This window comes from Mus musculus, chromosome X, assembly GCF_000001635.26.
Source record: "Mus musculus strain C57BL/6J chromosome X, GRCm38.p6 C57BL/6J".
NCBI lineage: Eukaryota > Metazoa > Chordata > Mammalia > Rodentia > Muridae > Mus > Mus musculus.
This window is the reverse complement of record NC_000086.7, coordinates 92104618-92121396: the sequence shown is the minus strand read 5'-3', so window position 1 is coordinate 92121396 and position 16779 is coordinate 92104618. Positions and strand designations below refer to the sequence as shown.

At 36.3% G+C, this 16779-nt stretch overlaps 1 protein-coding gene across 1 annotated transcript in view; it reads left to right on the top strand.

Moving 5' to 3' along the window:
• The window catches only part of Mageb18 (melanoma antigen family B, 18), a 480694-nt gene extending 478176 nt beyond the window's left edge, over positions 1–2518 (top strand). The window contains exon 5 of the mRNA NM_173783.3: positions 709–2518. Coding sequence (NP_776144.1) covers positions 763–1746 — 984 coding nt within the window. The 5' untranslated portion in view covers positions 709–762 and the 3' untranslated portion in view covers positions 1747–2518. The remainder of the gene's footprint in view (positions 1–708) is intronic.
• The last annotated feature ends 14261 nt before the right edge of the window (positions 2519–16779 follow it).

Below are 16779 nucleotides of genomic sequence, written 5' to 3'. Positions count from 1 at the left end.
TGGGAGTAGCTCAGCATTTATAACACAACATGGTAAGTAATTGAATGAGGACCAGACAAAGGATATTGACATCCGTGGGAGATATGCCACAAAATTCCACTTCTGTTTTCTGTCATGAAAGGGCTCAGGCATGGCTGCTAGATTTTGGTTTCTAATTTCATAGTCAGGACTCTAAGTGCAATGAGATCCTGGATCTGAGGGAAGTACACTCAGCTCATGAGAGCGAAAATGCCAAGCCACAGTAAAAAGTCAAAGAAAAGACTTTACAAGATTTCTGAGACGCACCAGCCTTCGTAACAAGTTGACTGACAGCCCCCTACTTCCATCTGCTCCTGCGCGCTTGAGCATAAAGGACTGTGTGGGCGTGACCGGAAATGGGTTACCATAATATCCGCTTTTCTTCAGCAACCGTTATTTTCTGCTGTTCTTAGAGGGCAGCGAAGCCTCCGGAAAGCTTTGCCTTGAGCGTCCGGTGAAGAACCTCCGTTTGTCAAGGTATCTTCTGGGACATTCTTACCCCACAGACCAGAGGCTTTCCCAAAGGGACTCTCTCCATTTTATCCAGTCCTATTCCTAAGATTTACTTTCGGGTGCTTCCAACTGGTGCCGTTGTGCTCTTAAGGGAAGAGCACAAGGCAGCTTTTCGTGGCTTAATGGTAGAATCTACCAACAGAGACTGTACAAATTATCTCGTCCTCTGTTTTCCAGGGTGACCTCTTCCTCAGCCTGTTTGCAGTACTACTTGTGATCCCCACTACAGTCATGCCCCGTGGCCAGAAAAGCAAACTCCGTGCCCGTGAGAAGCGCCGCCAGGCCCGTGCTAAAAATGCACAGGAGAAAGAAGCCTCTCCAGGTCCTTTCTATGGGTGTCCACATCAGGCTAGTCCTGTTGCCAGTATGCCTACATCTCCCAACATGCCAATGGGAGAGCAGTCTACCTTTTCACACTCATATACAAGTACAAGTGACCAAAACCTAGATGAGAAAAGTTCAGATGACTCTGAGGACACTGAGGACTGGTGTAAAGATCCTATTAACCACAAAGTAGTTTTACTGGTGCAGTTCCTGATGGAGAAGTATCAAAAGAAAGAGGTTATTACTAAGGCAGATATGCTGAAGTATGTTATCAAAACATCTAAAAACCACTTCAATGAGATCCTAAAGAGAGCCTCAGAGCACATGGAACTGGCATTTGGTATTGATCTGAAGGAAGTTGATCCAAACAGGCACTGCTATGCCCTTTTTAATAAACTAGAACATACTTTTGATGGAGTGATGGGTGAAGAAAAAATGCCCAGTAGTGGCCTCCTAATGATTGTGCTGGGTGTGATATTCATGAATGATAACTGTGTCTCTGAAACTGAGATCTGGAATGTGCTGAGTATGATGGGTGTATATGCTAATAGAAAACACTTCATCTATGGAGATCCTAAGAAGGTCATCACTGAAGATATGGTGCAGCTAAAGTACTTGGAGTACCAACAAGTGCCCAACAGCAATCCTCCATCCTTTGAATTCACGTGGGGTCCAAGAGCCTGTGCTGAAATCAGCAAGATGAAAATCTTGGAGTTTTGGGCCAAGATCCATGATACTACACCAGATTCCTTCCCAACCTTGTATGAAGCAGCTCTGAAAGATGAAGAAGAGAGAGCCCAAGCCAGGGCTGTAGCCAGGGCTCACACTGCTGCAATGGCCAGTCCATATTCAAGAGCCACGGTGTGCAGCTCCTCCCATACTAATATCTAAGGCTATTTCTTCACTATTTGTAAAGGTCTGTAAGCTACCTAATAGTGGAAGGTTATTAAGTGCCTATAATATTTCTGTTTCTCTTTTATATTAGTAACTTCCAGTTTTCCCCTTTTCCCTCTTTTAATTCTAGGTTACACATCAAAGGTTGACGTCTGGGAAAGATTTTCTGTGTGGAAATTAGACAATGGACAATTTAAATGGTAGATGACACTCTAGAAGGAGCACACTGAATATCATTGTTGCATTCTTCTGCCATACCTAAGTTTCAAATCAGTTTTTTTTTTGTGTTATATTTCAGATGTTTCTTTTAAAAGTTTCCAGTACTTTTAAAATGTAAAATACATAATGCATTTCCTTATACATTTAATGCCTGGAGCTGTTGGAAGAGAAAGTCACTTTTCTTTAGGGGTGTGACCACTGGTGTGTTCTCCATCTACACCTGGGCCCATATGGTAGCACTAACTGGACTTAACTTTTTTTTTATTATTATTATTATTTTTAGAGATGTATTAGAAGAAAGGGTAAGCTCTATATCAGTTTGAATCTACCAGTTTGTTCAATATTAGTGTCTTGTTGGCTCAGTGAGTAAAATCTGGGTCAAAATATAGTCGATGTTAATTAACATTAAGATAGCATAAATGGAAAAAGAAAAATGGGAGGATACCTAGTTCTTAGTTTTCTTTATTTCACTTCATTGTATACAAATAAAATGTATGTACTTTGATTTGTTTTACTAAGAAATTTAGGTGATAATAAAGTTTTTAAGCTGTAATACATGTTTACTAGTTTATTCATTGTTCAATATTAATTAGCACTGGGGTTTTGAAAGTTATTCTGTTAGAAGTTGAGACTTAATATCTGCCAGAAGAGGGAAAATCAGTTTTCCCCAATAGAGTAACACTGGGTATATCCACCACTCCAGGACAATCAGACAGATGGTCCTCATGTTCAGGAGTTGTTGAACAACATATAATGTACCCCACAAGTTTGTTTTTTGTTTTTGTTTTGTTTTGTTTTGTTTTGTTTTGTGTGTGTGTGTTTGCGTGCACACACATACCTTTGTTGGCTACAATCTGGCTTTTTTTTTCTTTTTGGTGTGGTTTTATTTTGATTTCTGGGGTTTTGTGGGGGTTGTTATTACATTGGGTATTTGTTTTTAAAGTTGTGTGGATAAGGAGGGAGAGAGGAACTGGAATGATATAGGGGAGGAAAAGAATGTGATCAAAACTTATTTAAATTTAAAAATTTTTCAAATAATAATAATAATAATAATAATAATAATAATAAATACTTAAAAAGTTGAAGTGAGAAAGATATCCAGCCTTTATCCTTAGGATTTTTCAAGTAAATAACAACAAAAGTATGACGAAGAAAATGAAAAAACTTTTAAAACCTGAGGGCAAATACCACAAAGGAATAAGGAGGTAAAAGATATTGGGGGGGGTGCAAGAAAAGTATGGAGGGTCATTTAGTTAAAATTATCAGGCAATGCCATTGGATCTCCTTCTCCTAACTGGAGTGGCTGGTTGGGGTGATAACTAAGGGTACTTCCCCTTCTCTCGGGAGAAGGTGAGGGGTAGTGAGGGAAGGGATTTTTAAGTGTGGTATTGGGAAAGGAGGAAGGGGGCTGCAATTGGGATGTAAAGGGAATAAAAATTAAATTATGGGAAAACCAATTAGACTAAAATTATTGGAAGAAATTTTTTTTGTAAGACTGGGAGTGTCTCTACAGTGATCTATAGTTGGGTCTTCTCTATCAGTGGGTTGCACAATCAGAAATACAACCCAACACAGACAATAATATTCAGAAAAGTTTATTTGCCCTAAACATGTACCGAATTTTCTGGTCTTTATCCCATAAGGATGGTAATTGGCATAAGGAAGATACAAATACCATACTATTTTATAAAACACACACACAATTGGATATTGACATTAAGAATCAGGAACATGTGATACAAAATTAGTCCCACAAGCACATTAGGGATGATTGTACTTTTAATTTTAGTAAAGTAGTAACCTACATGAAACTTGTGACCAAAGCTAAGACACTCATGCCAGGTCTCACTATGGAAGGACAAAATACTGAAATATAAGTGCTTCCTCCTATTTAAGGGTTAAAGTGGGAGTGCTGCTGGAGAGATGGTTCAGGTGTTAAGAACACATAATGTTCTTACAAATGACCCAAGTTCAGTAATCAGCACCCACATCAATGGGAGGAGAGGCCCTTGATCAGCCCTTGAAAGCTCTATGCCCCAGTATAGGGGAATTCCAAGGCCAGGAAGCTGGAGTGTATGAGTTGGTGAGCAAGGGGAGGAGGGAGGTAATAGGAGATTTTCAGAGGGGAAACTAGGAAAGGGAATAACATTTGAAATGTAAATAAAGAAAATATCTAATAAAAAAAGTTTGGAATTTTTAAAAAAGTATGTGTTTAAACCATTAGATCTATGTATTTTAGTATGATACATAGATCATGTATGAAGTTCAAGGAGATCATTCCTCCTTGAACTTCAGATCCAGGGGATCCAATACAAACACATAAATACAACCATTTTAAAAAGAATTATTTGGGGAAAATAAGTTTGATTATTAAAAATCACATAAAAACTTAACCTGCTGGTGGTAGAAACAGGCCTCTTGGTCTCATTGGTGAACTAGTCTAGTCTATGGACAAGATCCAGGCTAGTGAGAGACCCTGTCTTAAAAAATAAGAGTGACAACATATAAGAAAGAGAGCCTAAAGATAACCTTGGCCTCTACATGCACACACATGAAATTGCATGTGCATCCACAGACATGTGCACACATAATACACATCCATATGTGACTAAACAGATGCAAACAAACATACATACAATATACCAATTATTATCAATAAATGGGAGAAAGTATGTTATAAATGGATTATAATGTGGCCTGGGCTACTTATCCAGTTCTCATGACAACACAACACTATCTTCTTTTATGCACAATGTCTCCTAGGAGTTTCTAAGCTATAAATATAAATGTGACTGGAATGAGATTCCCTTATTGGCTTGCTTCATTCTGAACTAAAAATACATAGATCTAATGGTTTAAAAAGATACTTTTTTTATTCCAAACTTTTTTATTAGATACTTTCTTTATTTACATTTCAAATGCTGTCCTCTTTCCTACTTTTCTCTCTGAAAATCCTTTCTCCCTTCCCCCCTTCCCCCAACCCACCCACTCCTGCTTCCTGGCCCTGGCATTCCCCTATACTGGGGCACAGAGCCTTCACAGGATCAAGGATATCTCCTCCCATTGATGACTGACTAGGCCATCCTCTGCTACATATGCAGCTAGAGTCATGAGTCCCACCAAATGAATTAAATTTAATTTAGCAATGAAATGGGTGAAAATAGGGATGGTTTCAATGGAAAGATAACTGAGAAGTAATTTGCTGATACTTAAAATTCTATAACCCTGACTTGTTTCCACCTGGGGAAGGCAGCATTTCTTAATTTGCATTGCATTGCAAATTAAGTAACTTACCCTCTAATGGGGAAATTTGCATATGTATTTATTGAAAAGCATTATCTAGTAACTTTGGCATTGTTTTAGAAATTGACTGGCTTTCCTGAATAAAATAAATAAATCTTATCATAGGGCAGGATAGCATTATCTGTAGTGAAAAGTGGTAACTTTTGTGATAACTGTCATTCTTCAAAGACATAATTTCTATAATCTCTTTGCCAATTTAATTGCTTCATATCCATTACATACATTCCAAAAGCCCTAACAGAATGAAACATCAAATGTAATTATAGAAAGTGAAATTTCTTTGTCTTTGTTTTTTTTTTAATCTTAAGAAAAACAAATTTTGTGTTATCCTAAGACAGTATATTATTATGTTGCCTCTACTGTCTTAGAACCCACTAGAGTAGTCTGAGCTGGCCTGAAATTTGCAAATCTTCTGCCTGTACCTCCTAAGTGCAGGTATTAGAGGTATTTATCACTATCCTAGGCAGAATTTGTAATCTTCTCTTTAAATATATTTTTATTTGTTCAGAATTCCATGTATATGAACTTTCATATGCATAGTATTATATATAAATATGTATATGTATATATATACATATGTATATATGTGTGTGTGTGTGTGTGCATGTGCATGTGTGTGTAATGCATTTTGATAACATTTACTCCCCTTCTAAATCTCAAACTGCCTCCATACTGTGTGCCCTTCTAATTCCATACTCTCAGAGTTTTTTGTTTATGTTTGTTTGTTTTAATATTTCTTTAATCTTGTTTTTACAGTTCAGTCATTGTCTGCCTCCCAGTTCACACTCTGACAGTTCTTCATCCTATTCCTCCTTCCCACTGTCTCCAAGAGGATGCCCCCACCTCACCCCACAAGACCTCTCCACTCCCTAGGAGCTCAAGTCTCTCAAGAGTTATGTGTATCTTCTCACACTAAGGCCAGACCAGGCAGTCCTCTGCTGTATATGTATTGGGACCCTTGAACCAGCTCTTGTATGGTGCCTGTTTGGTGGCTCAGTTTCTGAGAGATGTCTTGGGTCCAAGTTAGTTGAGACTGCTGGTCTTCTTATAGGGTCACCCTCCTCCTAAGCTTCTTCAAGCCTTTCCCTAATTCAACCACAGGGATTCCCAGCTTCTGTGCATTGGTTTGGCATAAATATTTGCATCTGATTCTTTCAGCTGCTTGTTGGGCCTCTGAAAAGACAGCCATGCTAGTCTCCTGTCTGTAAGCACACCATAGCATCAGGAATAGTGTCAGGCCTTGGAACCTCCCATTGACCTGGATCCCAATTTGGGTTATTCACTAGACCTCCTTTCCCTCAGGCTCTTCTCCATTTTTGTCCTTGCAGTTCAATTAGTGCTACCTACGTATGTGTGCATACAGGTATAAGACTATCCAATGAACCACAAGCAATATACCAGTGTCTAAATCCCCAAAGAAAACTCTCTAAAAGAACCTTTCAACTGACAATAGCTCCTCATCTATGGATGGGGACTCATGATCCCCATCTCAATCTCTGCTGGAATCCTGGCCAGTTTTTATTTTGTGCAGTTCTGATGCAGCCAGGCATAGCTGCTGAAAGTTCATGAGTATGAAGGCCCTGTCATGTCCAGAATATGTTGTTTTACAGCAGTCCTCTCTAGCCTCTTTAAAATTCTCTGGCTTTCTTTCTCAGTGTTCCTTGTACAGTGGGGGTAGGAGTAGGGAGGTAGTATGATACAGATTTCAAATTTATAGCTCAGAACTGCACCATTTTAAAGATTGGACTATGAAACTGAACAAACTTAATTCTCAAAAAGAAGTAATACAAGTATAAGCTCTAAGGAGAATATAAATAAATAAATAGGAGGGTCCAGAAAGGATATTTTTGTCGATTAACTTTGTTAAAATGTACCAGCATTTGTTTAGATCTTCACTATCTGCAATAAAAATTAAATAATATTATTATTTCTTGGAGAAAAGTACATTTTCATTTGCATGTGGTAATCAATGGTGGTTTACATCCTTCTGGAACTCCAGTTATAGGGGAACCAGTGTCTTTTTATGGCCTTTACAGGAACCAGGTAGGCATGCAGTGCACATAAATGCATGCATGCATAATATTTATGCAATACAATAAAAATAAATCATTTTTAAAAGAACTTTTGTGTATCTGCTGAAATCATATTTCTAAAATTGGAAATATTCAAATATTTATTACCTACTTTAAAGTATTCATTTGCATCAAAATATCAAATATAGTTACCCATAATTCTTTAGAATCTTGAAAGTTATTTTACAGAGAAGTGTAAATAAAGCTAGAAAGAATAAGATTTATGAGAAAATGGGATGAAAAGGTTCCATCCTTTTCTTACAGAAAAGCCCTTCTACTCTCAGAAATTACTGTATTATGACTCAAAAGAAGTTGTATCAAATTTCAGGGCTGTGGAGAAAGAAAAAAAGTTTGACCAGTGTTTGATCATCAAGTATTTTATTTTCATTGATCATCTGAGAAAAACATTTTAGTTAATTATGTACAAAGTAAAGCAAAGGAATATTGAGAAACTGTGTGGAGTTCTGTCACAGAGAAATACAGAAGGTATCCTTGGGCTTATTTAATTAATGTGAACAAGAGTAGTTCACTGCAGAAAGTCGAAGTTGAGGCCAGGAACATAATCTACACTGTTTTCCAATATTAAAGGGCTTAGATAAAATTAAACAACATGAAAGAGAAACATTATTACAGAAAAAAATGCCAGAATATGATGCTTTTTACATCTGTTAAAGAGCACAAACAAGGAAATTTCTTGCAGGTATACAGCCAAGAGACAAACCTATTAAATGCATATTCTTAAAAGGTACCTACCTAGTTCTTGAATAACAAGACATGATGCTGCCATTTGTTGCATGTGGTTATTCCTAAATTTACCTAGTAATTGGGTTTGCTTTCTAACTTAAATAATTTTTTATCTAACAGAAAAATTAGCCTATAGAGTAAAATTCTTTTTAAAGGTTTCTTCAGTTTTTAGAAGAAAAAGACTTAGACACAAACATTTCTAGAGTAAATAAGGTAAAACAAAAATGAACTCTACACCTCTCATAGAAAACTAAACAAGACCTAAACAAGTATATTACCAATAAACATGCTAATATGGAAGGTTGGAATATTTAGTTCTTAAACTTAGACAAAGAAGTACAGTCAATTAAGGAAAGCTGAGAGTGATAGAAGTGACCCCATAAATGGTTATCCAATACCAAATGGTCAGCTCTTAAATTATATACATACAAGTAGCTTTGTATGAATTTATTAGGTTGTACTTATAAATTTATGAATATATAGAAATATACATATATATGTACCAACAATTAAAGAAATAGAGGCCACGAACATGAAAGAAACCAAGGAGGTGGGTTAATGATAAGGGTTAGAGGAGTGAAAGGGAAAATTATGTAATTTTATTTGGATTTTTAAAAGTAAAAATAAAGAAAATTCTATAGTTGAAAATTAAAAGGAAAAAAAATATCCAAAACTCTTGTTCCTGATTTTATTTTCTTTACCATAAGGCAGCAATTTCCCTTTTATTTATAAGGCTACCAGTAAGTTATGTAAATAATAAATTATAGAATTATCTACTATAGATGCTTTTTTCTGTTCTTTCTGGAATATGAATATTAAAAATGATAGATTAATCCCATAGTCCTTGATGAATTCTTTGCTCTAAGTACAGATCACCTTCTTAAATAAATACAAATAAGAATATAGAATTCTGTTCTAGGAAACTGAAAAGGGGGGTTAGAAGCTAGATCATAGAATAACCACAGAGGGAAAAATATGTTGTAGATAGTAGCACTGACATATGTCTGAATACAGACATGATTATGGACTTCAAGGAATATCAGAAAAACACATTTATTTCTCTACACTGTGATGAACTATATTTTTAAAAATATTTTATTAGGTATTTTCCTCATTTACATTTCCAATCCTATCCCAAAAGTCCCCCATACCCTCCCCCCCACTCCCTACCCACCAACTCCCACTTTTTGGCCCTGGCGTTCCCCTGTACTGGGGCATATAAAGTTTGTGTGTCCAATGGGCCTCTCTTTCCAGTGATGGCCGACTAGGCCATCTTTTGATACATTTGCAGCTAGAGTCAAGAGCTCCGGGGTACTGGTTAGTTCATAATGTTTTTCCACCTATAGGGTTGCAGATCCCTTTAGCTCCTTGGGTACTTTCTCTAGCTCCTCCATTGGGGGCTCTGTGATCCATCCAATAGCTGACTGTGAGCATCCACTTCTGTGTTTGCTAGGCCCCAGCATAGTCTCACAAGAGACAGCTATATCTGGGTCCTTTCAGCAAGATCTTGTTAGTGTATGCAATGGTGTCAGCATTTGGAAGCTGATTATGGGATGGATCCCTGGATGCCCCTTCTTAGAATTGGGAACAAAACACCCATGGAAGGAGTTACAGAGACAAAGTTTGGAGCTGTGACGAAAGGATGAACTATATTTTAAAGCTCCCCACTTACCACCGTTTCTGCCCTTTCCAGTCAGATGTAAGCATTTGCATGTCTCTGTACAACTGGTACAGGTCTACATGATAAGACCCTAACATAGGAAGTAGAAGTTTAAGCTGAGATTTTTCTGCTGCTAACATTGGTTTCCACTGAATATTCATAGTCTGTGTATAAGGAGGTATCATGAAAGAGCCTGCCATGGGACTGAGTGTAGGGAATTTACCCTGATCTTCTTGATCGTTGTACTTGAAAAGAATATATCATTGATATGGTTAACAAAACTGTTCATAAACAACCAAGGCCCTAGGAAAGAACTGTGTTATGCTCACAGGCACCATTCCACCACAGTAGTTTATCACTCTGGCTTTTCCAGGATTTGCAAGCAAAACTAGGTCAAAACTTATACCTAAGGAAGAAAACAAAATTATCAAGGGCAATTCAAAAGAAATATCATGAAAAAAAATATCAGAAGTTATAGTCTTGGTAACAATTTCAGCAAGATAAATTTCCACCCTATAAAAACATTAAGATCGTCCAGGTGATTTTCCAATAAAATGGTAGATTAGAAACTGCCTTAATATGATGCAATAAAAGGAAAGAGAGTAATATGAAATAACTGTATTTCAAAAGAGAAAAAGAATTACCTTCAGAAATGAAAGAATAGGTGATAGAACATGTGACCATCACAGAGAAACAAAAAGTCTATACAGTGAAAATTAAGTATGCCTTGTATAGCTGGCAGGGGGCAAGAAGTCGAAGCCTCATCTGCAAGGTAACCTGGAGACCCTGGCAAAAAAAAAAAAAAGACATAGGTGTAACCATAGGACACCCTGTCACACTTCTCATAAATCTAGATCCAGTGGGTGGATTTGTTTATAATAGTGACTCTTCCTGCTTGGCAAGTCATCATTAGAAAATAAATTTATTTGGTTATTCTCCAAATCTCTGAGATAATAGATATGGACCACCTTGAGAGGTGTCCACTGTTTGAGACAGTTACTCAAGGAAACTGAAAATAAGGACCAATCACAACTCAGAGAGTCTAGGACATATGTGCATATTACAACACAGAAATACCAAGAACATAAAAACCCTAGTGAAATGATGTCTCCAAAATATTATAGTTATCCAACAATAAAACCTAAAGGTACTGAAATAGTTAAAATTCTAACAAAGATTATAAATTCTAATGGTAAAAATTATGAATTGTCTTAGATAAGATACAAATAAGGACCTGAGTGAAGTTACAAAACTTAGGACACTGGCAAGATGTTCAACAACCTGCATGGGAAATTCAGCAAGGAAATATGAGATTTTGATAAAATCTAAAATCCCATTAATGTTAGAAAAGATAAACCCACAATAAATTAAAAAATATTATGGATTTACCAATTAAAATACTATGTATTGCCAATACAATAAATAAAGCAAAAGAAAGAATATCAGATACTGTAGATAAGGTCTCAGAAATATAATGAAGGAAAAATTTGGCATAACTACAATTTTCAAGAACTCTGGGATGAAACATAATCATGATTCAATACTCAATAACCAATGAAAAACGGAAGGAAAAAGCAAAGGAATACTAAAAACTATGTCCAATGTAGAACATATAGATATATGAAAATACCCCATGTACCACATACAATAAATATATAAAAGTTTCTTAAAGTATATTTCATTTTATGTATATAAATGTTTTGTCTGCATGTACATTAGTATACTGCATGCATGCCTGGTCCCCACTGAGAGAAGAAAGCAGCAGATCCTAGGACTAACAGCCACTTATAAACTACCAAATGGGTTCTGGGAACCTAAGCAGAGTCCTCTGCATGAACAGCAAGTGCTCCTAACTGCAGAGCAAACTCTCTAGCCCCTATAGTTTTGTTTTACTGAAAATATGCAGCTATTTATAGAGAAAACATTTGTGGGTTTTTTCTCTCTCTTTTCTTTTTTGCACATGAAAATAACTAAACTCACAGAGCAGGAAAAGCTACTGAAACACAATCTAAAGACATAGAAAATCTATTTCATATAAATATAGAAGAAACTTCCTGAAATTTCAGGAAATAACCAAACATTCAAGCATAAGAAACATTTGAACGATTAACACACATGACCAGAAAATAAACATTTCATGTCACATTAGAATCAAAGTGTCCAATTTTCAAACAAAATTTCAGAACAAAAAAATCATATTAAATTTTGCAGGAGAGAAATACCAATTCACAAAGGCAAATCCATTAAAATAGCAGACCATTAAATAACATAGTCAAACGAGTTAGGAAAGCACACCTAAAACACTAGTTTCCTACTCAGCAAAGCAAAATAGAAACATCAAAACCAAACAACCCAAATATTAGAAAACCACCACCAACTAAACTATATGAGACCTACAGCTCTAAAGCTTCAAGCAGAAAATGGGGGATTCTTCAGGATATTGAGGGAAATCTGGGATTTTGTTTGTTTTTATTTTGTTTTAGAATATAACCAAAATAAAGAAAACAGAAGAAAAAAACTACACAAGTTAGAAAGTTAGAACAAACTACAAAGTTTATGTACAACAGAAGGAACTAACAAACCATAACACACACATAAGATAAAAGAGGAGTCTTGGTAAGAATGTCAAAAAAGATCCTTTCCCAATCTGTTGGTGGCCTTTTTGTCTTATTGACGGTGTCTTTTGCTTTGCAGAAGCTTTGCAATTTTATGAGGTCCCATTTATCGATTCTTGATTTTACAGCACAAGCCATTGCTGTTCTATTCAGGAAATCAAATGCCCCTCAACAGAGGAATGGATACAGAAAATGTGGTACATTTACACAATGGAATACTACTCAGCTATTTAAAAAATGAATTTATGAAATTCCTAGGCAAATGGATGGACCTGGAGGGTATCATCCTGAGTGAAGTAACCCAATCACAAAGGAACTTAAACAATATGTACTCACTGATAAGTGGATATTAGCCCAGAAACTTAGGATACCCAAGATATAAGATACAACTTGCCAAACGCTTGAAATTCAAGAAGAACGAAGACCAAAGTGTGGACACTTTACACTTTCTTAGAAATGGGAACAAAACACCCATGGAAGGAGTTACAGAGACAAAATTTGGAGCTGTGACGAAAGGATGGACCATCTATTGATTGCCATATGCAGGGATCCATCCCATAATCAGCTTCCAAATGCTGACACCATTGCATACACTAACAAGATTTTGCTGAAAGGACCCAGATATAGCTGTCTCTTGTGAGACTATGCCAGGGCCTAGCAAACACAGAAGTGGATGCTCACACTCAGCTATTAGATGGATCACAGGGCCCCCAATGGAGGAGCTAGAGAAAGTACTCAAGGAGCTAAAGGGATCTGCAACCCTATAGGTGGAATAACATTATGAACTAACCAGTACCCCGGAGCTCTTAACTCTAGCTGCATATGTATCAAAAGATGGCCTAGTCGGCCATCACTGCAAAGAGAGGCCCATTGGACTTGCAAACTTTATATGCCCCAGTACAGGGGAACGCCAGGGTCAAAAAGGGGGAGTGGGTGGGTAGGGGATTGGGGAGGTAGGTATGGGGGACCTTTGGGATAGCATTGAAAATGTAAACGAGGAAAATACTTAATAATTCTAATAAAAAGAAAGAATGTCAGAAAGAAAGAAAGAAAGAGAGAGAGAGAGAGAGAGAGAGAGAGAGAGAGAGAGAGAGAGAGAGAGAGAGAGAGAAAGGAGAGGAGAGGAGAGGAGAGGAGAGGAGAGGAGAGGAGAGGAGAGGAGAGGAGAGGAGAGGAGAGGAGAGGAGAGGAGAGGAGAGGAGAGGAGGAAAAAAGGAAAGGAAAGGAAAGGAAAGGAAAGGAAAGGAGAGGAGAGGAGAGGAGGAAAAAAGGAAAGGAAAGGAAAGGAAAGGAGAGGAGAGGAGAGGAGAGGAGAGGAGAGGAGAGGAGAGGAGAGGAGAGGAGAGGAGAGGAGAGGAGAGGAGAGGAGAGGAGAGGAGAGGAGAAAGGAAAGGACAGGACAGGACAGGACAGGACAGGACAGGACAGGACAGGACAGGACAGGACAGGAAAGGAAAGGAAAGGAAAGGAAAGGAAAGGAAAGGAAAGGAAAGGAAAGGAAAGGAAAGGACAGGACAGGACAGGACAGGACAGGACAGGACAGGACAGGACAGGACAGGACAGGAAAGGAAAGGAAAGGAAAGGAAAGGAAAGGAAAGGAAAGGAAAGGAAAGGAAAGGAAAGGAAAGGACAGGACAGGACAGGACAGGACAGGACAGGACAGGACAGGAAAGGAAAGGAAAGGAAAGGAAAGGAAAGGAAAGGAAAGGAAAGGAAAGGAAAGAAGGAAAGGAAAGGAAAGGAAAGGAAAGGAAAGAAAAGAAAAGAAAAGAAGAGAAAAGAAGAGGAAAAAAAAGAAAAGAAAAGAAAAGAAAAGAAAAGAAAAGAAAAGAAAAGAAAAAAAGAAAAGAAAAGACAAACTGTGTACTTTGTTTCTAGGAAAGAAAATTAGTGTAAACCATGTGGAACACTGTATGGATGACCCTTAAATATTAGAATAGGAGTTCCTCTAGTAGGTGTACAGACACTGGAAGTAAACTAGATATGCTGAAAAGACATCTGTAGCCCATCTTTAGAACATTTTATGACTCATTCTTATTTTTCTTCTCTATGAGAAGTTTGAAAAAATAGCATACAATATTTAAGGTTTTGTTCAAATCCTTTGTATAATTTACTTGTATATTGACTGAAAGAATGATATAGTTGCAAATTTTAATCAGTTTTAATAGTTAGTTGTTCCTTTGTTAAATTTGAGTAAAAGGACTGTTCTATATTTAGTATCCTGAAAGGACATTTTGAAATTATCAGGAGTTCATGTATAGGTAAGTCTGTTTTAGGGTGTTTACTCAGTTCTAATACTCTATTTGATTAATTCTGCAACCTACAAATCCTTGAGTACTGTTGATTTTAATAACTCTTAATGCCTACTAGGGTACGTCCTCACATATTTTTCTTCATCAACACCACACTTGAACTTTCTGTTCAGTTAAATCACGTAACAATTTAAAATCAGCTTCTAATCTTTCAGACATATTCTGTTTGAGAAGAATGAGAATTACCATATATTATAGAATAAATTTGGAGAAAATGAACCTGTTTATAATATTGAGTACTTATTCTTTGCACAAAAATCATAATTATATACTTGTATTTTCATTAACTCCTCTAAATTATAGTGATATATTTCTATATATTAATATTCATTAATGATAGTATACCTAAAAGATGTTTATATATTGTCTATTATCTATAACTCTATTATTATGTAGTAAAATATATATGAGCATTTCATAAGTAGCAATATTTTATAGTAGTTTATAATTTCTATTTTAGTTTAATATTTATTATCTCAGTTGCTACAATAACAAAATGATTTTTCTTTAATTTTATAAGCATTAATTTAACATACACTAGATTATATCTTTAAAAATATTCTTATCATTCTAATTGTTTATCAAGGATAATAAGTTTTAATTTTTAGTCTCTTCCTTCATTGAAGTACTTTTAGTAACTTCTTCATTATGTTGAATAGATGATAGAATGATGGCAGGCATCTTTTTCTATTTCTCAAACTTAAGTCATTTAAATTAAAGATGACATTTATTTTTATCATTGCTGTTGATTTTGTAGATATCCATTACTCCTTACTACTATGGTAACCTATTCTCTTATCATGAATAAATGTTCATTTTATAAAGCATTATTTTATATCACTTTAGGTATGAGTTTTTCTTATCTACTGTGCCCATGAGACATGTTATGTCTGGACCTATTTGCATTTATTGGATCCATTCTTCTACTTTCCTTTCTTCTATTATCAACTATAAAAATTCTTAACTTGTGAACTTACATTTTTATTTAGTTGTTTCTTTTAAAAAAATTGTTTACTTTACATCCACATAGCTGCCCCCTTTCTGGTCAGCCTCTTTCACAATCTTCCCCCATCCCTTTCTTCTCTGAGAGGGTGGAGGCCATCTTTAGTATCCCCCCGACCCCAGCATATCAAGTCTCTGTGAGGCTAGGCATATGGTCTCCCACTGAGGCCAGATAAGGCAGCCCAACTAGAAGAATATATCCCAAATTTGTATTTGTTTAAGTGCTCTGTGCTCTCCAGTATCTGGATACTGGAACAATTCAGCTAGTAGGTGATAACAACTGTACATTAGAGCTGAGAAGTACTAAGAATCATTCATCCTCCTTTCTGTAGCAAGCAGCTTCTATTATATCTTTGTGGCTCCAACTCCTTCCTTATTGATCAACTAAGTGTTCCCATGCAATTGAATGCAAATCCTAGTCTTCAATATCAATATCTTTTCTTGTTGTTCTTTTATCTTTGAGGTAAGACTTGTTATGTGTTACTGTGTTTGAGTACCCATGGTTGACTTATTAAGTAAATAACTTATTAAATTAAATTCCTTAGTTACATATATGGAAACCTGGATTTTAAAAGCTGTGAATTACTATGAATGGAACATAGTGCAAAGTGTTTTTCCTATAAACACATCCTTCTAAAAAATTACACAAGCTATAATAATAAGTGAAGGCTCTTATTATTATACAAGGACATGTAGAGAATTTGCTGACATGTCTAAATTATCTCTGTGGGAAAGCTAAGGACTAGGAGGAATAATATTGGCTCTTTACCATGACCAAGTATAATAAGATATACCAGGTGTATTATCTTACTGTACTTTTATTAGCTTAAGCTAAGTGTATACATCACCTCATCTATTGCTTGCTTTAGTAATAAAAATGAGAAGTGCTCTGTTTGCACTGTTCTTGAGCTCAAATGCCTTGAGCCCCTGATATCCCCCATTCAGATCTTTGAACCCATAGAGTTGGCCTCACTGGCCAGTGTAGGTCAACAGCATCTTTAGAATGGGATCTGCTTCCCTGATAATCTCCACTTGAACAATATAATAGACTAATTACATTGACTGATTTTTCTCATTCTAAATCCTTTCAGTTCTAGAAATAA